The sequence below is a fragment of the Mustela lutreola genome, chromosome 3 (assembly GCF_030435805.1).
Source record: "Mustela lutreola isolate mMusLut2 chromosome 3, mMusLut2.pri, whole genome shotgun sequence".
NCBI lineage: Eukaryota > Metazoa > Chordata > Mammalia > Carnivora > Mustelidae > Mustela > Mustela lutreola.
In genome coordinates, this window is record NC_081292.1 from 2,739,701 (window position 1) to 2,765,318 (window position 25,618).

The window sequence follows — 25,618 nt, forward strand, 5'->3', positions numbered from 1 at the left end:
AGTTGACCTCTGCGAGATAAGAGGGCCGAACACGCTGGTGTGGGTCAGCCACAGCAAGTGAAAGGTCTCTGCGTGCGGCGAGGCCCACACCCACCGGCACTGTAAGCGATGCGTGGCGTGGACAGGACCTTCCAGCAGGAGGGTCCCCAGCAGAACGGAACCACAGAAGCTCAGCCTAACAGAGAAACACGAGACGGGGCGCGGGGACGCCGGCCGTGTCCGCGGGTGTGGAGTGGTCCCCGCACGGAGCCCAGTCCAGGAGGATGAGTCATTCAGAGTCAAGGAAGCTGAGGCTCAGCAAGGTCTGGCACCTCACTCGAGGCCACAAAAGGAGAAAGCGGCCATGGCTAGGCCGGAGAGCAGGCCCCATCGGCGCAGATGCCTGCGCTCTGCTCACTGGAGCTGCAGGAAGCCATGGAACCCTGGGAATTTAAGCGGGTAGGCAGGCAACACAGGGTCCCAGCGCCCAGGACCCTACAGCCTTGGCCACGCCCAGAGGCACAGGCGGATGGTGCAGCTAGCACCCTGTGTGTATTTGCGGCATCAGGGGCACGAGCCCCAGGGACGGGAGGGACCACCATCTCCCCGTGGCTGGAGCACGCGGCCCTCCTAACGGGCCCCTTTTGAAGCCACTTCTCCCGGTCCCCACAGGGGTCACAAGGATCTGACATTCACCAGTGAACGGTCGAGGTCTAACCTTGCTGACTTCGTCAAAGTGGTCGAGGTGGCAGCCCATGAGGAAGGACGTCGGCGCCATGACGAAGTCCAGCATCTGGCGCGACAGGACGGGCACGAACGTGTGCTGCCACTGCAACGGGTGCAGGTAGGCCAGGAAGCACTCGGCCACCAGCGGCAGCAGAGCCCAGCTGGAGGAGAAGAACACGATCCGCTGCTCCGTGAGGAGGCACGTCAGGATCTGGGGAAACCGATAACACCGTGTACACGCCTGCAACCATGCTCCAAGCACTGACCACGTGTGTGAAGCCAATTCTCACCTGGTTTCCCAGCTCCATGTGCCAAAACGAAAGCCCCCTGAACCCCCCAAAAAGCACTACTTGTCAATGGCGTGCACTGTCCTGAATGTTTGCTTGAAGCCAAAAAGCAGCTATCCCCAGTGCATGGTGGAACATTCCAGAACATTCTGGAATATTCTGGAATACATGTGCCCTGGAATCGCCCTCCAGATGACAGGTTAAATGCCCACTAAGCCAACCAACACACTGTCCCAGGTCCGGAGGGGCACATACCTGCAGCACCTTCTCGGGCCTGAAACACAGCAACGGCAAGTGGAGGTCCAAGTCGATGACCGGGCTCTCGGGGTCCGCACGGGAGGGAAACACGATCTGCAGTGGCTTCATGTTAAATATCTGTGATGATCAAGTTCCGTAATTAGTTTAGAGCCGCTCCTAGTAGAGACTGAAAGACACCGAGACTCTCCGTTTAGGCGCCAAAGGCGTCTGAGTTAGGGTATGTGTTTGAAGACTCATGCTGTCACCGTGTATGTCCCAGAACCAAACAGTCTAGACACGCACAACTGCAGAGAAAGGCTACCACGCAGATCCAGTACCGAAGATCTTCTTCAGCCAGTCTTGCCTACACTCCTAACTCATGAGCAAACTGCCCATCGGTGAAGAGTGACTGACGCCGGACGTGTGTTCTGGTCAGCACAGGCTCAAACCCAAGCACGGTCAGGTTCATCTTAGCCAGAACGCTCCCTGCACATTACGAATTCTCTTAATATTTTCAACATAACTGTCAAAGCCTTAAAGACATGCCTTTAAGAAATCGCAGAAAAGACTTTATTTTTCCAAGTGATAGTATTTCAAAATAACACTTCAATTCGAATTTGATATCTGCAAAATGCCCTCCCTGTGTTAAAGGACACAGTGGGTGGAGGAGGACGTTAGGGGCCCCTCCACCAAGGGGCCTTCCAGCTGGATGGCAAGTTCACTCCTGACCATGGGTGTCAGCCTTGTGGAGGGTCCCCAGCAGCACCCCCGGAGCTGGGGACGAGCAGAACGGAGGGTGAGCAGTGCCGGGCTGAAAACACAGGGAGGAGATTAGAATCTGAGGACAGAGAAGGTCGCGCCAGGGCAAGTGTGGACGGAGGACACGAGAGACACGGAGAGATGCGGAGCCCTCGCTAGAGAAGGCTCCAGAACGAATGTTCACCATCCACACCTCCCGCTGTGTCACCACTGCCGTGTGTGACTGCTTGTACAGAGAGGACAAGAAAGGACCACTTTCTGCAAGTGCCCCCCGATGGCAGCGTCTTGTCACCCACGGGTTGTGGAAGCAGGACGCGTCAGAAACAAGGCTGGTGCGCCTGTGTGGACAGTAACGAAACAAGCAGAAGCAGAGTTACTGCTCCCAGGGGCGAGGAACTAGGAAACACGGTGAAGCGTATGTGGAAAACTCCCCTCGATATTTAAAAAAAACCCAAACATGTCGACCGGCTTCCCAACCACAGATAAAAACTAAATACAAACGCCAATCATTCTTACCAGAGATGCTGTCAGGGCCCCCCTGGACGCCAGCAACCGCGCCACGCGTGAGACCCACACCCTCTGAGCTGGGCTCTGGGGCCCCCACCTCACAGGTGAAGAAACTGAGGCAGAGACACTTCAGAGAAACTTTCCATGCTTCGCTTGACTGCAGCCCCAGACAAACAACGGGCCCCCACCAAGAGCAACACAGGAAGTGAGTCAGGTACAGCGAGAAGGGAAAGGCACGTTTCGCGTGCACACCCAGGAACTCGGCCCGAGCTCTGAAAGCCCATGAGGTCAGAGCACTGGTGGGCAGAGAAGCAGCAGAGCGAGCCAGAGCCGTGGGGTGTCCTTCCTGCCCTCAGGCCAGTGGTCCAGGCGCCAGGCCGGGCTGAGGCTGGGCGCCGCCTCTTCCGACCCAGACCGGAGATGACCCCACACTTGACTCACAGGAACTGCAGCTCCTGACCACCAGCTACACAGCCTCGCCACCCAGGTTTGTTTGCAGTGGGTTCTGGAAATTCCTGAACCGGCTCCTGGATTAGAGGAGAACCTTGGCCTTGCGTGTCTCGGAAACAAGGAACAGCCACGGTGGTTCAACACCCCTGAAGATGGGTCACGGCCCCGTCTCAGCCTCAGAGCTGGTGAGGTTGCAAAGGAAGGGTCACAGCAGCAGGCCTGAGCCGGGCTCAGCTCATTTGGACAGACGCGCCAGAAGCGAGAAGCAGGCCCCACTCTGAGAACACGACAGGCTAACACCAAAACACGACCCATCCGTTCCATCTTCTGCTCCACAACTGCGGGAGCAGCAAAGGCAGGGCAGGTGTGGTAACAGTGCCACACATGCAGCTCGGCAGGGGAACCCTTCCTCACGCAGCTCGGAGGCCAACAGAGAAGAGGGACATGAAGCAAAACACGTGCATGAGCCCCAGCTGCAGAGGGGGCTGGGCTCTGCGGGAAGGGGGCATGGGGATGGGGTGGGCGGTCACAGAGGCTGTTGCGAAATACCTGACTTCCAGGAACAGCATGTGCAAGGGCCCTGGGGCAGCAGCCATGAGGGACGGAGGGACACCCAGTGCGGCTGGACAACAGCGAGCAAGGGGGTGAGGATACAGACAGGAGGACGTGATGACACAGGGGCCAGAGAGGTAGGACTGGCTGTAGGTACACAGCAAGAAGCCATTTGGGGTTTTAAGCATAAAAGGAGAGCCCAACGGAGAGATGTTAACAGTCTCTGCAGCCATTGTGCAAAGCATGAACTGAGCGAAGGGTGAAGAATGGACGCGGACAGACCTGCAGCTCCTCAGGTCACACAGATGCATGGGGCGGGGCAACTACAGGCAAACGCCAGGAGCTGGCCCGTCAGGGCTGAGTGATGGAGGGACGCAGGGGTGAAGAGAAGAGGCATCCAGAACGACTCCCAGGAAGCTTTCTCACGAGGGCAGCGAAAGTCGGAGAACCACGTATGACTCAATGCAAGCTTCCGAGGGACGCAGATTGGTGCGGGTTCGAGCCTTACTCGTGCTCGAAGGCAGAACCCAATACCGACAGCCAACCCTCAGACTGCCCTGGACTTGGTTTTGTTCCCTGCTTAGCTGGTCCTCAGGGAATACTTGTTGAGTGAACGGAGCAAGAAGGAAACTCTGACGACTTCGCCGAATCATAAAAAACACCATTATCCACATAATAAAGATGAGGCCTCGCACAAAACAAGTACCCCACGATGTCCGTACACAGGATTCTGGGAGCGGAACCCAGGTGTGCAGGCAACCTCCTTTGTCTCTGGGTCTGGAATGCATCAGGCAGGACTTCCCCCGACCCCACACACTGTAGGGTGATATTAAAAATATACAATTTAAGTTCATAATCCCATGTCTCCTGCGAAATAAAACAAATCTTTCCAACTGTGACTAACCAGACGTAGGGAACGGAGATCGCCGTCTCATCTCCCAGAAGGGACTGAGCGGAACAGGATCGACTTTTACAATCTGCGTCGAGACCCTAATTGGGCGGGCGCCTCTCGGAGAACGAGGAAGCACTGGGTGGTTGCGTCAGTCTGGAAACTGCTGAGCCAGACAGGTGTCACCACAGCTCGGCTGTCTGGCCCATTACTCAGCCCAGGGGGAACGTAGGCTGCCTTTGCCCACAGCTCTCCCCAGAACCCTCACGTAGAGCCAACGTTTCAGGACAAGCATGCCAGGGAAACCCAGATCCCCGGGAAGCTTGGCCAGTCATTCAACAACACAGTGGCACTGGGAAAAACCAAAAAATAAGCCAGGTACTTTTCGTGAATCACCATGGACAGGAGAAAACATGAGTCAATGTAATACCCAAGATGCCAGACAAATAAACCAAAGGGAAATTTGTAATTTAAGTAAATTCTGTATGTTTTCTGCAAGGAATGCACCGGTGTGTTAAGCACTAAGGGGGCCACCACCAGCTCCACACCATGTATCACGGGCCGCCGGGCAAACTCATCTTTAGAAACTGTGCAATCAGAGGATTCTGTAAGGAACCCGAGAAGCCTAATTTAAACACACCAGAACGTAAGAAATAGTTTAAAACATTAAAACCACCATCATCATATGACTTGAGCTATTCGCAAAGAAAAGACAAAATTCCAGATTTAATTACCAAATGAAGGGGTCCAGGTGGCGGGCTAGGTATTAAAGACAGTTTTGCAGCAAAATCTTTTATGTGATTGTCAACTTCGAAATCTTTACAGAGCTTCAGATGAGTCAATAAACTAAAAGAAAAAAAAATCAAATCACAAAATAAGTATGAGCCTCCAATGGTCATCGTAGCATTTCTACTCTGTGCTCATGTGTCTGCCGGCAGCTCTGGGGCCGTCTGGCAACGGGGGACAACCCTGGACGTGAGACTGCAGGGCACGGTCGCCCAGGGTCAGGGAGGGGGGCCTGCCTGCAGAGGGGTACAGGGCGACTGGGGTGTTGGGGGGTGGGGTCCGGCCACGTTCTGCTTCTTGCTGTGGGTGCTGGTTACGCAGCAGGAATTCGTGCGATCTTCTGCCTGGGTCCTACTTCAGCAGCAAGTCAACATCTCAAAAGCAAGTGTTTGACCGCGTTTGTTTCCCAAATGCCTTCTGACTTTGGAAGTATGGTTGGCCCTTGACCAATGTGAGGGGTTAAAGGCACCCATCCCCCCCACGCAGCTGAAAACCTGTGTAGAACCTCCCACCCCATCAAAAAGCTGAACTACTAGTCGCTCACTGCCGACCAGAAGCCTGACCCATGACCCAGTGGATGAACAGGCAGTCGTGTCTTATATCCATTATATGCTGTGTTCTTACAGTAAAGTCAGCCCAGAAAAAAAAACGATTTTAAGAAAATTTTAAGAAAGAGAAAATACATTTACAGGACTGTACTATATTTGTCAAAAAATACGGGTGTATGCGGATGCACACGGTTCAAATCGTGTTGTTCAAGGCAGAGTGGCCACTGACCGAACCACATAGTGGACCAGCAGGTGCCTGGGGGCAGAGGGGCTGGGAAGCGACCACAGGGCCTGAGGGGACTTTGGTGCGGGGTGGAAATGTTTTCTGTGTTAACGGCAGTAGTGGTGACACGGTGTCTACACTTGGAAAATTTCAGCCCACCGTGCCGGACACCCTGCCTCGGTGCCCTGGGCCGGACCCCAGCCTCGCCCCCCACACATGCCCGCAAGCCGAGTGCTAATACTCTTCCTTTAAGTAACAAATCATAGCTCTTCCTGGAGTCAGTGTCAGAATTTAGAGATAATTCAATAGTCCTTCTGTATGTTATTTATGGTAAAAGAATAGTATTGAGTTAAAAAAAAAAAACCCAAGAGAACAAAGACTTTCCATGACCTAGTTCTCCACACACAGCTAAGCATCCTCTCCCAGTCTCTGTCCACAGAGGCACAGTCTACATGTCCACATGCTGCCGTGATAGCAGAAAAACAGATTTTAAAAATCTATAAATCTACATTTATAAACTGCTTTTTGGATTTCTGTCATTTGTTTTTTCTATTTTCTAGTTCCTGTCCCGTAGCAACGACCATGGAGAGAGAAAACTCGAGAAGCAGGGAAACCGAACACGTTTTTCAAGTTAAACACTCATGTGCCTCAACGTCCAGCAGGACGGCATCTGCTGCCAGTGGTACGGGAACGACCCCGAGGAGGAACAGGTGCTGTCGTCCTCAGAGGCGGGCGCTGTGCGGCCCGAACCTGTTCCGTTCGAGGATGGTGGGATCACCCGCCCTGCCTCCCAGAAGGGGAAACTGCAGATGGGCGGACGTGCGCTCTACCCTCCGGTGCTGAAGATGAAGGGTTAACTAAAGAAACGGGGACCCTGCCCTACCTTCTCATCCCATCACTGCCCACGCCATGCCCACATGCACGCGCTCCACTCAGGCCGCCCCGGCGGAGACCGAGCGCGCACTCTGTTCTACGAGGCGTTTCGTGTCGGGCAGTAAGACGCACGCCCTGCGCAGAGACAAGCTGCACTTCGAAAGCTGAACCGTGAAGGCGCTGGCCCTTGAGTTCCGAGGATCCTGAGCTCGGCCGGGAAGGATTCCTGCTCGTCCCTCTGACCGCAGGCCGAGAACCAAAATGACTCTCTTTCTAGAAGTCTGTGACTTGCCAGGGGTGACGGTGGGTATTACGACATGGAGGCGAGCCTCCGCGGACCACCCAGTCTTTCACGAATCCATTGCGATTTCCAAGACTAGAACTTGGAGAGAATGAAAACCAGGCGGCCAGGGCGCGTGTGGCCAGGGGCTGGACCGTGTCTGCGCGCCACCGTCGTCCCCCGACCACGGCAGCAAGCGCGATGCTCTCTGGAGTCGTCACAAGTTCTCTAGGTCCTCAGGCCTCCTACTGGGTGTCAGCATGAATCTAAAGATGCCACCAAGGGAGGTGATTCGTCAGCTGCCCGCGAACTGCCAGGCTGATGGGGGCAGCCTCCTGACTGTCTCAGCCAGAAGAGCCATTTCTCATGCGCGTCTTTTTGAAAAACCAAACATCAAATCGTCTGCACTAATTTTACTCCCCCCAGCTTGGCTTCGCCCTCCCTTGTCTGGCCGAGCACCCACACGCTACCACCTCCGGAAGCCTCTGGGCCTTCACGGGAGCTCCCGGAGCCACACCAGAGCCCGCCCGCCACCCACCAGCACCGGGGCGGCCTCGCGGACACACAGGCCACGCAGCTCACCAGGACAGGCAGTCCTTGAGGGCGTTGTAATAGGGCAGCTTGGAGACCACGCACACGGCGAAGGGGACAAAGCAGCCAGCCACGCCCGCCGTCGGCCAGGATGGCTCCCAGTGCGCCTTGCCGTTGTAGAAACACGATGCGTCCTGCAGAGAAAGCCACAGGCCCGTGTCACCTCCCGGCCCCGCCGCTCCCGGCTTCTACCATCAGCAGCGTGGGCCCCTGCAGACGGGGCGAGAGGGCAGGGGCCTGGACGGCACGAGCTCCCCCACCGCCCGGCCCGCGCTCCCTCCGGAGTCCCAGTCCGTGTGGATGGTCCCCTCGTCATGCCACTGGGGGCCCCAGTCACAGCAGACGGGCCCCAGTGTCTCTGGGAGCCCCAGTCCACACAGGACACCCCCCCTCCCCGCTCCCGGTGCCTGCTGTCCGCGGTTCATGACGTGCTGAGGTGGCAGAGGTGGTGAGACCCGCCCCGCCCGGGGGGAAGGGACCTACAGCGAGAACAGAACTGGCCGCGGGCTCTGCTCACGAAGGAAAAATGCTGCAGCGCGGAGTGTTTGTGTGTGTGCTGGGGCGGGGGAGGGTCTCAGCTGGAGAACGCACCCAGCGCCGGGATTCCAGAGGCACAGACCACCACGGAGCTTACGAGTGGCATGTCACGGGGGGCCACAATCCGGCCCCCACAGTGGGTGGTTTGGGGTGCCGGGAGGGATGGCGGTGGGACCACAGCTTCACCTGCGGCTGGTGCCAACGCAAGGGTCTTGCAAGACAGGTGTCCGCGGACCCAGCAAGCAGCGGGCGCGTCGTTCGTCTGCCCACTGACATCGAACCGATGCCCACTGCCCACAGGTCAGTGTGCTGGGGGCCCCGGGCAAGTCACCCCCCTCCCCGTGCGACTGCTCGCGTCCTCATCTGGAGAGCGGGCTCGGTGCACTGTGCTGCGGATTAAATGAGAGCAGGAGGGTCGTGCCTAGAGCGGGCGGCCGGCACAGGAGGACCACAGCGCCGTCTGCACTCCGGGAGGGGCCGTGTGCACAAGGCGGGGCGTGGGTGGTCCCTGGACACACGGGGAGGGTGGGGAGGCCGGCACGTAGGGCCTGGGGAACACCCCGAAATCATGCAGGCTCTGAGAGGACAGGCGAGCGGCCGTGCACACCCCAAAAGCCAGGTGTAGGGGGAGTCACAGGCAAAGCTGAGGGCTGTGACCTTTTTAAAATGCATGTAATGATAATAAAAATAACATGTACTTCTCATAGCAATGGCTTCACAGACCAGCACCTTCCTGAACGACCCAGCCTCCCGTCCTGTGTCCGCTGGAAGCACTACCAGGGAGGGGCAAGAACTCGGGCCCTCTCGTCTCCCCCCCAACCTGACCCGGGCAGGCAGGCGGGCCTGCTGTCCATGTCATAGCTGCAGCCACCCACACACACGGCCTTGAGGGGTGGCCTCCCCGTGCTGACCGCCACCCGCCCAGGGGACGCCTGGTCCAGACACTGAGGTTGTGCACTCGGACCCCAGCAGGATGCGGGGCTCCCCCATGTTTCTGACGCACGCCAGGTGCATCCGTGCCACTCCACGGGCAGGAAGGGACAGAGCCCATCGAGTTGTGCCCTGTGCCCCTGACACTTAAGGATAACTCTCCCACTGCAGCTGCCCCCGCCTCCGACGGCAGAGCAGAGAGGAAAATCCGGGCCACCACCTCCCCCTCAGTGTGGGTTCCTAGACTTCCTGGATGAAGCAGTGGGGCCCCTTGTGCTCCCGAAAACCCTCCGACATAGGCAGCGGGTCATGCCACCTCTTCAGGTGCATGGCAGCCCCCACAAGCTCCCGAGAGGCCGGCCAGGTCACACACGTGGCCCTGCCAGGCAGGGGAGGCCCGAAGCCATCACCCTGAGCAAAGGAACCCAAGTGGCCCTCGGCGGTTGCGTGGGAAACCAGCCACGGCTCACACACACCGGCAGTAGGACTCAGCCCTGAGGACAGAGGCACTGCTGCCCCAGCGTGGACAAACTCTGAATGCGTCCACTGAGCGGGAGCTGGACACAGAGACCACGTGCAGCCCGAGTCCACCAACACAGGCGTCCGGAGGAGGCAAACCCGTAGAGGCAGGAGGGGGGCCGAGGGAGGGACTTCCAGGGAGACGAACATCTTTTGGGATGAGACGCGGGAGGGGTTCCCAGCAGCAGGAGCGCACTTAGCACCACGGACCCACATCCACTACAGTGGTCACGGGGGTGGTGGCTTGGGGTGTGTATTTTGGCAAAAATAAAAACCACCCCGGCCTGACTTCTGAGGGAATTCGCGTCAGTCACATACGCGCAGGGGCCGATAGTACTGGACCACCGCGCCGTACGTTCTGTTCCCACAGATGTCGGTCAGCACCAGGAAGTGGACACAGTCCTCCTTCGGCTCCGAGGCCACGTACATGCCCCCTGTGGACGAGGAAAGGAAAGGAAATCTCGTCACGACCCCGCAGCAACCACCTCTGAGCCCGGGCTGCCCATGAGCCCACTTTGCGGCCTACAGAGCCTGGCCTCGCCCTGCCAGCTGTGGCACCTGGCGGGGGTCGGGCAGGTTGGGCCACTGGCCAGCCGCCACCCCCTGTCCCTCCGCAGGGCCCATTTCTTGGCCACCCTCTGTGCTCTACAAGATCTAGAGAAGGAGCACGAGGATAACCTCAGACAAACCCCTTGGGGTGGGCCTGGGGGAGGCGAACGTGTCTGAGCACAGCGGGCACGGGGCTGCCCCGCTCTTCCGGGGTTGTAACCCCTGAGACCAGGAGATAGCAGCCGCTCCCGACGGAACCTTCCAGACAGGAAATGACGGAGCGCAAGTTCCTACTCAGTTTTCTACATCAGCCACTCGGCGTTTCTCACGGACCAGGGGGAAACAGGAGGGCTGCCCGCTGCTGGGGGCGGACCAGGTGGGGAAAGCATGAGAGCCCGGGCTGTGGGTCCCAGGGGCGCAGAAAACAGGGGCCGGGGAGCCTGGACCAAAGCACGCCCTGGGGGGAGACGCTGCAGGCTCACCCTGGTCCACCTGCCGACCTCTGGAAGACAGACCTGCCAATCTAAGGGGAAAAATCCCTGGAAAACACGTCTCCCGACTGCACTGGCCAACCCCACAGCCCCTCGCCGGGGACTGTTCTCCAACATGCGGGGGCTACCCTACGTGGACTACTTATCCTTCAGCTCCCAAACCCCCTTGATGGAGACAATTGAGCCCTGCAGTTTGACCTCAAGGCTGCCAGGGGTCACCAGCCCCATCTCTTGCCCTTTCTTGACTTGGTTTCCAGACGGCACCGTGGGTGTGGCGGAAGGCGGGGCGGGGGATACCTGGGAAGCAGAGCTGAGGCAGAGCGAGCAGGTCCACGCCATCGGGGACACTAACGTCTTCAGGAGGGAGGCCCTTCCAGGGCTCTGTTTTGGGCTTGTCCCTCTTCTTCCTGAAGGAGCGCCTTCTGGTCTTGCTCAGAGTCGCAGAAGAGACGCCGGCCGTCTGACTGTCCTCCTTAGTGACGAAAGGAGGCACAAACACGGACAGGACCTCTGGATCGAGAGGAGAGGGGCTGCCGACCCCCTGCCTGAAGGACACCTGAAGAGGGGACAAATTCGAGTAAGCCACCAGGAGCAGGTTTCACCACCAGCGGCCCAGGACAGGGAGGAGCACGGAAGCTGCTTTCAGGAACCCGTGGGGTCGCGCGCTCAGGCGAGTCACCCCACGGCGCAGCATCTGGCTCTGTGGCTGCCCCTGGGCACATGGCCTGACAGTTCCAAGCCTGGCCGACAGGCAGACCCGAGCTCTGCTAGCACCACAGCAGCGAACGCTGCATCCCTGAGCTTCCTGCTCCAGGGGGCAGGGTTGCAGGTCAAGGCCTCAACCCCAACGCCCCACACCGGAGGCCCCACATGCCCTGAGGCTGGCGAGCAGGGGCCCCACATGCTGTCCGGCCGCTGCAGACGGGGTGCCGACGCCCTGCCCCACACCAGCAGTCCTGTCGCCACTGACCTGGGGACACAGACTGAGGAGTGAGCAGAAGGACAGGCGGCCTCAGAGAGAAGAGACACACCCTTCCTCCCGCAACCAAATGGTCGCCCTGGGTCTACATGATGGGGTCATTCAGACAGAACGTTTGTCAACTTTAACTTGGTACCCGATTTTTACAAAATGTTTCACGTTTTCGCTCTTTCCCCCAGACGATATGAAGAGCACGGGCTCTGCCCCGATCTCAGTTCTGTCTGGCTACGAATCCTAAGAGAGCCGAGTCTGCAGAGACGGCGGCCAGGCTGCGCCCCGAGCCCCCAGACGAGGTCGACAGGCCGAGACGACGAAGTGGGCAGGTCAGCCCCTTGCTAGCGGAGGAAGAGAGAGGTCGAGGGCAGGAGTCGCTGGGCGGTTAGCCTGTGGGAGGGGGGGAGCGCACCGGGGGGGGGGGCAGTGCGCCACAGAAGATCTCTGAGGGACTCGGGCATCAGGAAGGACGTCACTGTCGCTGGGAGAAACGGAATTGTCCCCGGCAGGAAAGGGCCAGCCAGCAACCCGGTCTGAGTAAGAGTCGTGGAACCAGAGGGGACTCTCCCCCTGCAGGACCCACACCACGCCGCCGGTAAACACACATCAGAAAGCTTGTTTTTATGCTGTGTAATTTAAACTCAGGCAATGATTTCTTTATGTTGAGGAAAACGGTTAATACCAGTGGGAACAAAGACCAAACAGGGGAAATCCATATTATCAGCTAATTTTTAAATCTTTGCACATCAGGCATGAAAGGAAACCACGGCTTGAGTTATAGAAAACCTTTTGAAAAACTTCCTATCAAAATCCAGCACTCGGACCTACTCATCTACGAAAGTATGCGCGTCCACCTCTTCCTCCCATCAAACACCACATCCGGGAGGGCAGGGCACAGGTGGCCACGCTGCGCAGCCCCTTTCCTGCAACCTCCCCTCTGCCCTGAGCTGCTGCGTAGGGCGCAGGCAGACGGCTCCTTCCCGGCCGTGACCCCCCACCCCGCCCCCCAGGGCTGACTCCTTTCCTGGCAATCCCAGACCACACCCAACTGCCTCCTGACAGGACATACGCAGTGGGTCCCTGAAATGATAGCTTCAAAAATAAATCTGCTGATTTCCCTAAACCCCGAGCCTGCACTCTTGCACTCCGCTGTGACAGAGGCAGTGACCCTCGGGTCTGCGGAGCCGCCCCAGCTCCTGCTCTCACGCCAGCTGTAAACCCACACTGCAGGGCCGCTGGCCTGAAAGGTCTCCAAGAGCAGCCCCAGGGCCACCCCATCTGCCCATTTCCAAACCTTGCAGCCACCTCACCCGTGGTTCAGAGAGGGTGCAGATTCCCCCCAAACTCATCCTTCAAGGTTTCTGCCAGGAGCATGACATTGCCTCCTCCCACCGGGCCCAGGGCACCCCACCTGCACCTCTGGCCTCTCTCACAAACAGGGGGCACCTGGGGGGTTCATTCGGTGAAGTGCTTGCCTCCGGCTCAGGTCTTGATCTCAGGGTCCTGGGATGGAGCCCCACGGGGGGGCTCCCTGCTCAGCAGGGAGTCTGCTCCTCCCTCGCCCTCTGCCCCTCCCCCCAGCCGCCTGCACATGAGCTCTCTCCCCCAAATAAATAAAAATCTTAAAAAAAAAAAAAAAGAAGAAGAAGACACATGTGACCTCATCACATGTCCCAGCGGGCAGTGGCTCCCACCACCCAGGCCAGCGTTCTACCTGCAGCCCCTCCGACGGGCCCAAGCCGCCTCCCGGACCCTCCCGTCCCTCCACCTGCATGAAAACGGAGTCTGTTCCTGGACGTTATTGTCACCACTCCGTCTTCCACGTACGCATCACACGTGTGCCTGTGTCACAGAGCAGGACGACAGCCTGGACCACACGCCTGAGCCGTGGGCCAGCCTGCTTCGGTGCCAGGGTGCCCCCAAAGCCGGGCGCCACTGAACCTCGTTCTCCAGACAAGCGCCCATGTTCCAAGGCTTCTCCCTGCTCTCCAGCTGCCCGACACGCACCGGGGACCTTCCTGCTCCACCTTCACCAGCGACCCCCGCCCCTCCCCCCACTGGAGGGAGACTTTCCTCACCCGAAGCCAGGCCATCAAGCCCCTGGCTCCTCCCCTCCTGGAGCACCTCCTTCTGCCTCCTCCTCCACTGGCTCAGCACCTCTGGAGGACCGATGCCGCCACAGGGGATCTACGTCGCCTTCAGAGCTGCTGGGAGGGAGAGGCAGGGACTGTACGGTTTCTCTCGGTGGCCCCAGTCCAGCACAGGAGATGGCTCTCGGCGGGTGCTGCCATCCATCCATGGCCCGGGCTCCGTGATCTCGCAGAGCACACTCAGCCTGAGTGGAACACGGGTGGTTCTCACGCTAACACCAATAAACTACCTCTCGCTCCCTCTACTCCTCTGGCCGCTTAGAGTGACGTGGCCGCACGTCCGCCGACCGGGCCCCGGCAGCTCATCGCACACCGTCCTTCCTCCGAACGTATATCCTTGCTGTCTCTTCAGGCCGGATAAGCAGCACAGTCTCACGTTTAAAAGCGAATGACAATGCGGGAAGAATAAAAGAACAGAAAGGCAAGCCCTCCCCTGATTCTGAGAAACGGCAGTCAGTGCCCCGGGCGCGGCGGGAAACCCCGTCTGTCTTCCCACGTCTCCGCTGTTCATCAGTCTGATCTCGCCCTCCACACAGTCAGCCCCTTCCAACAGTTCCACCAGCTTTTTCCCCACTTACGCGGCCGACTTCCCTGTCACAGCTGGGACCACGCAGGGCCACTCAGGGATGACCCAGCAGCGTACCCGCCCGTCCCCTACCGAGGGACCGCGGGTGTGCTCTTGGTTCTTCGTCATGCGTGCCATCTGAGCAAACATGGCAGTGGACACTGACAAGGCGGCAGTGGACAGTGCACTGCCACACACCTGCACACGTCCGACCGCGTAACCAGAGCAAGTTCCAGAAGGCACAGTCCTGGATCCCAGAGCCTTGTGACTGCCCTGCCTCCCCTCCGGGTAAGACAAGGTCCACCTCCACGGACTGCTGACACCCATTCCTGCTCTCCCCTCGCTGGCACTGACTTACTAAGCCCTCCCCGGTAACAACCATTTCAGTCCGAAAACCCGGAGCTAATAACAAAAAGTGAGACACACGACGCCCTGTCTCCCAGCATCACAGATTTATTTCTACAGATTACAGAGTGGCACTGATCATCGTATAGGATGGGTCATCATTCATGAAATAAGATGGGAAACAAATTTTTTTTTTAATGCTCTAGAACTGTGCTCTCCACCACCGTGAAGGGTCACGTGGCTATTGAAATTGAAATTAATTAAAAGTAAATGAAATTTCAACTCCAGCTCCTCAGTGGCCACGCTTCAAGCACCTGGTACCACTCAGGAAGTCTGGTGGACCCGCTGCTCTAGAAGCCGAAGGCCAGGACACTCTCCACCAAGAACCGTTACAGTGTTGCCTTCGCACACAAGAATTATGCTGGTGATCTACTCTATGAACACTGGTCTCTGTCCGCTCAGAGGGCTAGCAGTGGTCCTTCCACACCCCACGCCTAGTCTCCACGGCAACCACGGGGTGCAGGGAAATGCAAGCCCAGAAACTCCCATGGGGACCGACCTGTAGGCTCCAAGTCGTCGCCACTAGCCTCACAGAGCGAACACCACCCCATCCGAGAAATGAAATGGGAAGTTCGGAGACCTTGCTACCCTCACATTAAGTTGGATGTTTTGCATACCTCTGGGCTTGTTCTGTGGCCAAGCAGGAATGCCTCACCGACAGAGAAATGGGGATTTTCAAAGTTATAAAAAAGCCTCGGATGCTGGGAATAGAACTGCTACAAGAGCAAAAGCAGCCCAGTGAGGTCATATGTTTGGTTAACTGGAACGTCAGCACCGGCCTTAAAGGAGGCGCAGTCCAGGAAGCTGGGCCCATCCCGCCAGGCTGCTGCTCTCCCGCTCTCTGCCTTCTGCTGAGCCCCCAGCAGAATGCGCATGCAGGACAGAAAGGGTAAGAGTGCAGAGCAGCAAGCGGCCCGCTCGCCTGGGAAGCCCTGGCCTGTTTGGGTCAGGAAAGCACCCCTGCGCACCCCGAAGCTGAATCACCCCGCTCTCTAGACACGTCTCACCCTGGGGCAACCGACACGGGTGTTGAAATCACCCAGAAGCAACTGAAACCAGGTCATTTCCTATGAGAAGAAAAAGGAGGAAATGCCATTTGGCAAAGTAGAGGCAGGGAGATAACCCGGTCACCGAGGGTCTCGAGGAGACCGTGGTCAAAGGGGACGCAGACATGGGGGGCGGGGGGAGTGAGAAAGGAGGGAAGCGCAGAGACCAGAGAAGTCAGCTCTGTATTAAAGTCAAGGAGACCGGGCGCCTGGGGGGCTCGGTCGGTGTGGGTGAAGCGTCTGCCTTCTGCTCAGGTCATGATCCGGGGCCTCGATGCAGCCCTGCGCGGGCTCCCTGCCCCGTGGACAGTCCGCTTCTGCTTCTCCCTCCGCCCCTCCCCCTCCTGCCCGCGCGCTCTCTCTCCCTCTCTCAAGTACATAAATACAATCTTTAAAAAATTAAGGAGATGAAGAGCCATTTCTCCAGTTAATTTTTAGCCGCATCCGGCTTCTCCCGCTGACCTCAGCGCTTCCATTCTGCCGCCCTCAACGCTCCGGTGCCCTCCTGCGCCTCCTCCTCCGCCGTGGTCCAGAACGAGATACGGACTCGCCCAGATAACCGGGCGGCGGGGCGGGTAACCTCGGGGTCCCCCGGGCACCGCCACCCACCGGAGAGAAGTGCCACCGGCGGAGTCGTGCGGACGTCGCGAGCCAAGAGAAGGCGCCGGGCGACCCGGAGGCGGGGGTCGCGCCACCAAAGTGAAGTGAGGGCGCGGGAAGGAGACGCGGACTGAGAGCGTCCCACACTGCGCTTTGCGGGAAGGGTGCGTCACGCCGGCTGCCCCGACAGCGGGAAAGGGGGGTCGGTGGGGGCGCAGCCCTTCGTGCGCGCGACATGCAGCCGCGCTTCCCCGCGAGCGGCCGGACGCGGGGCCCCACGAGCGCCCCAACACCGCCACCCGCACCCAGGAGACGGCGAGTCCGGCACGCGAAGGACCCCCTTTCCTCGGGGACGTGAACCCGCGCCCCGGCCGCACCCCTGTCCCTCCTCCCCGCCCCCCGCCCGCCTCCACCCTGCCCAGGTGTGCGTCCCGGAGCACCGGCAGGGGCGTCCTCCGAGCCCGCACTCCTCTTCGGGGCCGCAGCCCCCGCGACTGCTCCTGGCGGGAGGACAGCCCCGTCCCCGCACCCACCGGCCGCGGCGGGGGTGAGCCCGGCCCGGGGCCCCGCGCACCGCCCCCACCGCGCAGACGCCGGCGAGCCGCGGCCAGACCCGCACCGCGCCCGCAGCCGCCGCCCGGGCGCTCCGGCCTCAGTTTCCCCGCCGGCCCTTACCTCGGGGCCGCGGAGGCTGTCCCGGGAGGGCCCCAGCAGCGCGCACAGCTCCAGCAGACCCGAGGGCAGCGCCGGGTGGGACGGCGCGGCCTCCGCCATGGCTGCTCGGCGGCCGCGGCCCGCTGCGCGCACCCCGCTCGGGCGCCTCGGGCCGCCGACCCGACCCCAACCCCGCGCCCCGCGCCCCGCGCCCCCGCAGCGCCGCCTGGCACTGCACCCCTGCGCCCCACAGCCGGCCGCCGGGTCCGCGCCGCAGCCGTCCGCGGGGCGGGGCCTCCGGGGGGCGGGGCCGGCTGCCGCGCCGGCGCCCGGGGACGGGGCCTTCCTGAGGGCGGGGCCAGCGGAGCCTGAGCGGGCTCGGGGGCGGGGCCTCCCCTGGGGGCGTGGCCGGCCGCGCCGGAGCCGTGCCTGGAGGGGCGGGGTCTCTCGGGGGCGGGGTCTGGCCGGCGCGGCCGCGGGGCCCGACGCCAGGTCGTCATTTCCGAATCGGCCCGCGGGTCCTGGCGCGCGCGCAGCTCCCCTTGGCCCCGCCCCTCCCGCCGTCCCCCTCCCGGGGAGCTGGGGAAGGACTCGGTGATGTCCACAGGTGAAGGGCGAGGGCGCCCAGACCCAGGGGCCGAGGGCGTGAAAGTCGCCTGCTGTGGCGGGCCCCGGGGCCAGCCGTCCAGGGCGTGAAGAGGCCCAGGAGCCTGGACCGCGGGGTGGACCGGGTGCGGACGGCCGAAGGGGCAGGCGGGGAAGGGGTAGAAGCATCCGTTCCCGGTTCGTAACCGCCAGGCTGACCTCGCTGGCCCCGTCCAGGGAGAGCTGGAGGGATGCTCAGCAGGGAACCCGGCGTGGGCACCGCTGGAATGGATGGAGCCTGGGAGCGCGGAGAGGAGACAGGGCCCGCCCCTGGCCAGCTCCGCACCCGCTCGATCCCGGGGGACCGTGGGCCTCCCCCAGCCGCAGACCGGGCCCAGGGGGCTGGCGCTCGTGCCCAGTCCCGGTCCCCGCTCTGCCTGCCCGCCGACCTTGGACGCATCCCTGCCCCTCTCCGGACCCAGCGTACGCATCGATAAAACCAAGCGGGTGGGGCGCCGGGGAGGCTCAGTGGGTTGACGGTGTGACCGGCTCCGGTCATGATCCTGAGGTCCTGGGACTGAGCCCCGCATACAGAGCCCTGCTCCGCCGGGAGCCCGCTTCCCCCTTTGCTGTTCCCCTGCTTGTGCTGTCACTCTAGCTCTCAGATCAATCAATCAATCAATCAAATCAAATCAAATCTTGGGAGGGACCTCAGTGGGAAATGATTCCAAAGGAACATTTCTAATTCAAATAATCTATGATTCATTTTTTTCAGAAAAACCTCAAATGCTTAATAATAGTGTCAAACATCTGTCATCAACCTGAGAAGAAAGGGAACAAGGCAATGTCGGAATCCCAGGGGGACAGGGTGGGCCTGGATCCCGGCGCAGGGATTCCTCCATCCCTCCCGGCGGCTGAGGCCCCTCCCGCCTGCAGCCTGACTTCCGGGATCCGAGTTTCACTCACTAAGTCACCTATTGGCTGTGGGTCACTGCTGGTTCTCATTTAGGTCTGAAGGCCATCTGGCGCCCGGGATCTCGCTGGTCTCCAGTGTGACAAGTAGTTACAGTCACTGACTTCAAAAGGACAGGTCTTGCTCGTCCTTGTCTGGCTCTCTGCATCGTGTTTTCACTGTTGGTGGACTCCGCCAGATGGAGTTAACCCGTGATTCCCCAGTGCCCCAGAGAGGCTCACTGATGTGCCTTAGAGGCATGAGCGCCTCCAGGGAGGCAGCAAAGCCCTGGGCTCCGGGGACGGGGACGTGGTCTGCAGCCTGGCTCTGCATGAGCTGTGGGACAGCCAAGCCCCTCACCTTCCTGTTTGTTCAAATACGTGGGGTGTGGTCAGGATTCCGGGAGGTGAACACTTGGCAGCTGTCAAGATGGCCCAGTGAGGCTCAGGCTAGAGCAGCGTCCTTTCCTCCAAGATGTACAAGAGTGGGTTTGAGGAAAGGAGCTCCGGGTAGGAATGGGCCCGGGCCTGGCAGCGGCCGTGCACGGGGCCATGAGGTTCTGCTTCTCTGGGCCTCACTTCTTACCACCCGAGAAAGCCTGAGGTCCTCCACGGGCTCCTTCCACACTGTGTGCTTTTTTTATTTATTTATTTGACAGAGAGAGAGATCACATGTAGGCAGAGAGGCAGGCAGAGAGAGAGAGAGAGAAGGAAGCAGGCTCCCTGCTGATCAGAGAGCCCGATTCAGGACTCAATCCCAGGACCCTGAGATCATGACCTGAGCCGAAGGCAGCGGCTTAACCCACTGAGCCACCCAGGCGCCCCCACACTGTGTGCTTTTCACTGAGTCCTAGAGAAAGCGCTGATGGGACACAGAAGTGCAGATAACCAGCCATGAAAGGCATAGGTGGAAAAGCCTCATAAGGGTCCCCGAGAGGCAGGAGAGGCAGACGATGCAGGCGAGGGAGAAGGGGGCGCACAGGGAGCCTGGCTAACCAGACCAGCAGCCCAGAACGTAGGCCGGCCCTACACGGGAGTCAGGGAAGGGGCAGCAGGCGCCGGCCGAGAGCTCGCTGCACTGGGGCTCTCGCTGCGGGCACCCCCTCCCCCCAATCCTGCAGAGCAGCCTGGCTGCTCTGTCTCACTCTCAGGATTACTGTGAAGAGCAAAAGAGAAAATAGATATGAAAATTGTTTGTAAACCGTAAAGGACGGAGGCAAAAATAGGAGGATGGGTGCGCCGTTGTGAGTATGCTGAACCACACAGAACTGCCCACTCTGAAAAGGGTAATTTTATGCTCTGGAATTTCACCTCAATAAATTGTTTTTTAATGGAATTTATTTTTTAAAGATTTATTTATCACGGAGAGAACGCAGGCTCGCCTGCACGGTGGTGGGGGGGCAAAGGGCGAGGGAGAGGCTCTCCAGCAGGCTCCCAGCAGGGCTGGATCCCACAACCCCCAGACCACCACCTGAGCCAAAACCAAGAGTCTGACCCTCCACCCACTGTACCGCCCTCAGGCCCCTCTAAGGGGGTTAGAGGATACAGCCTCAAATCGTGGTGTAGAGCAAATTTGCCTTGTGCATTTTAGCAGTGGTTTAGGTGTGAAAATTCTTTTAAATATAGGGAGTAGAGGGAAAGCTTCAGGACATTGGATTTGGCAGTGATTTCTTGCATATGAGGCCAAAAACGCAGGCAATGAAAGAGAAAATAGATAAATCGACTTCATCAAAATTTAAAGATTTGCGGACCTCAAAGGACACTATCAAGGGCGTGAAAAGGCCACCCGCCGAATGGGAGAGACATCTGCTCATTCCCGCATCTGTAAGACACGGATGACGCCCTCCTCACCCACCGCCGGAAAAACTGAACATCACAGGGGCTGCAGAAGAGCCTCCTGCCGGGAGCGGGACATTTGAATCTTTCCAAGTCCGACTCGGGGTGTGGCCCCAGTGTCTCCGGCCCCACCCCTCCCTGCACCTCTCCTGCACCACCCAGACTTGCTCAGGGACCTTCCCTCCGCCCAAATGCATGGTGCTTTCCTCCTCCCTGAAGGCTGCCAGGCACACACCTCCCCTGTACAGGCGGCACCTGCATTCTCCCAACTCCTCCCCCAGTGGGAGGGGCTGCCTCCCTCTGAACCCTACAACCCTCAACTCACCTTTCCAGCCTCCTCATTCTCAATCACCTGCTGCAAATCTTGATTCCGATATTTGCTAAGTATTTGACCTTGGGCCAGCGACTTAATCTCTTTGGGCGGCGAACGGAATAGTACTACCTACTCCTCAGGGCTGCTCCGAGGGCCAGCATCGTACAGACTGTGGGCGATGGTCAGGTGCAATGGGCGTGGCCCCCTATCCTCACAGTTTATGGGAATTATCTTCAGGGCCTGTCCTCTGGCTTCAGGATAAGTAGACACGTATGACCCAGAGCACAGCACGCGGACATGCGCACCTGCGGCCGAGTCCAAACCCTCACTGCTGAATGCGCTCTGCGGCGTCCGGGGGCTCCTCGCCATGGGCAGGGGACTGTTCGTTCAGTGTTTGTTGTATGTCCGTGTACACAGGCTCCTGCACACACAGGCTGGGATTTCAGCCGCACTGGTGAGCAGACACTGAGCGACGGCTTTGTCGCCTGCTGTGTTCCTTTGCAATGTACAGCGAATCTATTTTCACGCAGGCGTGCGAAGGCTTCCGGCGGGAAAACAGATCCTCTCTTCCCTATGCTTTTCGGCTCAGCTCCTCCGCTTGTCCTTTCTCCAGGGTCCGAATGCCCCAGGGCTATGTCCTCTTTCCGTCCCGGCAGCCTAGGTCAGCCCACCCTGAGGCTTTCCCGGCCGGCTCGCAGCTCATCCTGCCTCCCAACCACGGCTTCTGAGGAACCTGCTGCCTGCCCGTGGCACCTTCACCAGACATTTGCCTGTTGAGCATTTTCTGTTATTTCTTTTGAATAAACTCATCCTGCAGGGTTCCAGGGCTTTTTCCTCTCCCTTCCCTCGCTTGGTATATGTCGAGCCCAGGAGACCAAGGGTTCTGGAGAGATCTGGGGCACCTCTCTCCTTCCCCAGCAACACGGAGCTGCACTACAACTGTTTTTTTTTTTTTAATATTTTATTTATTTATTTGACAGACAGAGATCAGAAGTAGGCAGGGGGAGGGTGTGAGAAGCAGGCTCCCCGCTGAGCAGAGAGCCGGATGTGGGGCTCCATCCCAGGACCCTGGGATTATGACCTGGGCGGAAGGCAGAGACTTAACCCACTGAGCCACCCAGGCGTCCCTACAACTGGTTTTCAAACCATTAAATTATTTATTCATCACAAAAATCCAGAGCCGAGGGCTCACTGGTTTTCCATGTGAAAATATAAGCCAGGCTTTGACTTTTCTGGGTAAAGTTTGCATATCCCCAAAGAAAAACGAGTCTGAATAAACAGTTTTCTCCAGGAAATGAGCGGACCAGCATGTTGGGAGAAAAGGTTCACCGTGCAGCACTCAGACATCGCGATCACTTCCAGACCCAGGCCATCTGAAGGCACGAGCTAGGAAGGCACCTCACCCCTGAGCCTCAGTGTCCTCATTTCTGTTGGGGAGTTTATTGAGCACCTACTATAGGTCTGGTCCCATGATAGCAGCTGGGTGCACAAAGAATAAAACACAAGCCCTCCCCTGCCCTCCCCCCAGGAGCTCCTGGGCCGGCAGGGGCACACCCACGGGAGACAGGGAGGCAGACAAACTGAGGAATCAGAGCCGTGTTCCGGGGGCTCAGGCAGGAGGAGAAGCCCCTGAGACCAACCACGAAGCTGAAGAGACGTTTCCCAGGGAGAAGAGGAGGGCCCGGCTGGCGAGGCAGAGGGGACAGCGTGGTATGTGCAGAGCCCACAAGGGAGTGCTTGGGTCCTGCAGCCGAGGAGCTGGCGAGGGAAGTCTGTCCTGCCCACCGCTCTGCCCTGGACCTGGAACAGGGTCCACGGTATGGCGGTGGCCACCTTGCCAGACGCCTCTGACCCCCCGCCCTAAGCAGCTAGAGAGCCCCACTGGCGAATATAGTTTTTTCTTCCAAATGTTCTTGAAGAGGAGGAAGCCACGTGTTGGGAAGTGCTAACCGCGGGGCTCCCTCAGAGGCTGAGTAATTTCTGAGCTCAGCGTCTCCCAGGATTTGCAAGGGTGCAAAGAGCGGCCCATCACTGTGGCCACCAGATCCAACAAGCCCTCCACCAGGCCCTGCCCTGAGTGGTGGTGGGCCATGTGTCAGGTAGGCCGCGTGGTCCTGCAGGGATCCTAGGTGGTGCCCAGGTCCCACCAGGCTTCCCAAGCCCGGGTCAATGCTCTGTGTTGTTGGTGGCAAAATGGAAGCCACAGTGCTCCCCTCCCCTGAGGAGTGACTCCTGTTCTGCACAACAAACGTCCATCACGTGTCTCCCCTGAGCCGGCCACCATTGGGCCTGGCAGTTCTGGGGCGTCCTGGGGTAGAAATTGGCTCTGCCCCGATGTAGACCCGGCCCAGTGCCGGCAGGCTGGGGACCCCAAGCCGGTCCTTTGCACCCTGCGTACATCGCCTCCCGGGCCCGGCTCCCAAACATCCAAACATCCCAGGATATTTGATGAGTAAGAGGATAAAGTCCTCCCTTCCGTGGTGAGGTCCAGCTGCCCCGCAGGGTGCTGGCCATTCAGTAGGGACTCGCTGACCCAGTACCGAGTAGAAGGATAAAGTCACAGGAAAACATACGCTATGGCATCAGGTAGCAAAGTCCAAGCGTGGACAGACACACCAGGATCAGAAGAGGGTAAGGCAGGACAAGGGGTGCCCATGCTGAGTTCGGGACAGGAGCGGAGGCCGTGTGAGTGCTCGGCAGGTGGGGTAGGAGGGCCCCTGTTACCACAGTCAGACACGTTCTTCGTAAACACGAAACACTTCGTAAATCTGAAAAAAGAGAAAGCCAATGGTCCCTCCTATTTCTGGAGCACCATTGTGTTTCCAACAATGCGATTGCGTGGGCAGTACTGCCCCCACTTCAGACCCGACGCACCTGTCCCCGACGCCCCGAGACAGCGGGCAGGCTGTGAGGATGGGGACCAAAGGTGACTTCCACAGGAAACAGGGAAGCCAGCCGTGCCCGACGGGTCGCCAGCTGCCGCTGGGGTCAGCCACTGCTGGTGCTCAGGCGGGAGGAGGGGACAGATGTGAGAACTACCGTAACCCATTCAGACCGGGAATCGAGACTACTCAAAAGAAGCAGCTGACAGTAAACGGGTGGAAAAGAGGAAGAAAGGCGCTAACCTGCACTTGAGCGAGGCCAAGGTGACTCAAGGCTACTTTCCTCTGCACCTGTGGTTCCTGCTGCCCTAGAAGGCTCTTTCGCCTTCCCTCCCCAGTAACTCTGGCTTACCTTTCCTTGGATCAGAGGCCACCTCCCTTCAGGAAGCCCCCCGCCGCCCTGTACCTGCCTCCCTGCTTCCCAGGTTAGGGCGACCCTCCACACCCCAACGCAGCTCTCTCGCAGGCCCTCATCACGTTCCTCTGACCATGAGGCCCGTGACCTCTGTGCTGCCCCTGGGCTTCTAACCTCCTAGCCAGCCTTCCCCCTCACCTGCTCCCAGCTCCGGAGCCTCGGGCTAGGCCAGCCCCTCTCCGGGGCCACTTTTCAGAAGACAACGTGCTGCCCTACATCCCGTCCAGGGCAAAGGGCACGAGCGCGGGAGGCGGCAAGACCCGCCCCCCGAGCCCTCCCTGGACCCTTCGCCAGCCGCGAAGGGGGAGAGCCAGACGGACCCCATGAGGCCGGCATGAAGGCACAGTTGGACCCTCAGTCCAAGACAGATGTCCCTGCTCCTGAACTCTCCCCTCCGGGGGACCCCCTGCAACACTACCCAGCCTGGCCAGGGCTGACGGAGGTGAGGGGCAGGCTGTGGTGATGCTGGCAAAGTCGGCCGATCGCCCGCCCAGCCTGTGCGCGGCCCCTCAGGTAGATACGTGCATTCTCTTCTCCGTTGCCTGTGACACCATGACAACGTGGCCCCCATTTCGTAGATCAGGACCCGAGGCTCAGGCAGGTCAGCCACTGACCCAAAAGCGTCCAGTGGTCAGCGCGAGAAGGCACACCTGGGCCAGTCTGCTTCCAAAGCCCAGGCCCCTGCCCACGGCTGACCTTGCTCTGTGCGTGGCCAGAGCCTTCCCGGGCGAGACAGGCTCACCCCCGCGTGAGCCCTTCAGCCCCTCTGCAGGGGTCCTGACGTGTGCTGGGCAGTTAACAACAGCTCCCTCATGGGAACGGTATACTAGAAGGGCTTTTCAGACCACTGGGCCAAAGTCAGTCAAGTCTGTAGCTCCCAGGACCGTGAGAGTTCAAAGCCGTCACCTCACAGTGCTTTGTAAGTGCAGGTGGGGCCTGTCTCCCCCAACACCCGGTGCGTGTTGGCATAGACACTGCGGAGAGCTGGCGGCCTCCCTGTCTCTTCACCACCCAGGGCAGGGCTTCCAGCTGGGTCCTGAACAAGCTCAGAAAGGACAGAGCAGGGCCTCAGGGACACAGACCGGGGGTGGGGGGGGGTGCTCTGCCGCCAGACTGGAAATACGACTTTCCCCAAAGAGACAGGATTCATTCTCCCAGGGCTCTTGAAGGAGCCTGTGGAGCCCAGTCCTAGCAGGGAACACTCTGTCCCGGCCCAGGAGGGTGGTCCTATTCCCACCCTCAGAGAAGGCTCGGAAGGCCTGGGCTTGCCAGGTCCCTGGCCAGCAGGTGGGTTCCTTGGGCCAGCTCAGGTCAGAGCGGCAGGGGCTCTCCTGTCCCATCCCTGGCCTTCTTCGTCTCTAAAGCCAAAGCCAGGCTGACCTCATGGTCAAGGTGGGGCAGAGACCTGGAGGACCCCCTGCTCCCCCTCCTTCCCCAGCTGGCTGTGGCATTTCCAGGCGTGTACTCACACCTGTGTGTTTGCCTCTGCACGTGCGTGTGCGTGCGTGTGTGTGTGCACACCTGGGGAAG

The 25,618-nt window shown here is 59.5% G+C and overlaps 1 protein-coding gene across 8 annotated transcripts in view; it reads right to left on the bottom strand.

The window, feature by feature from the left end:
• DENND3 (DENN domain containing 3) overlaps positions 1-17,312 on the bottom strand; it is a 50,577-nt gene extending 33,265 nt beyond the window's left edge. For 3 of the 8 annotated variants that reach the window (XM_059168699.1, XM_059168698.1, XM_059168697.1), the window contains exons 1-7: positions 17,128-17,312; positions 11,011-11,269; positions 9,992-10,107; positions 7,679-7,821; positions 5,121-5,232; positions 1,248-1,367; positions 698-916 (exon numbers count right to left, since the gene is read on the bottom strand). In XM_059168699.1, coding sequence (XP_059024682.1) covers positions 698-916; positions 1,248-1,367; positions 5,121-5,232; positions 7,679-7,821; positions 9,992-10,107; positions 11,011-11,269; positions 17,128-17,226 — 1,068 coding nt within the window. In that variant the 5' untranslated portion in view covers positions 17,227-17,312. Of the gene's footprint in view, positions 1-697; positions 917-1,247; positions 1,368-5,120; positions 5,233-7,678; positions 7,822-9,991; positions 10,108-11,010; positions 11,270-13,454; positions 13,529-13,764; positions 14,845-15,813; positions 15,886-17,127 lie in introns of those variants that run through there. The other 5 variants (XM_059168703.1, XM_059168700.1, XM_059168701.1 and 2 more) reach the window with 5 other exon arrangements.
• Between the last annotated feature and the right edge of the window lie 8,306 nt (positions 17,313-25,618).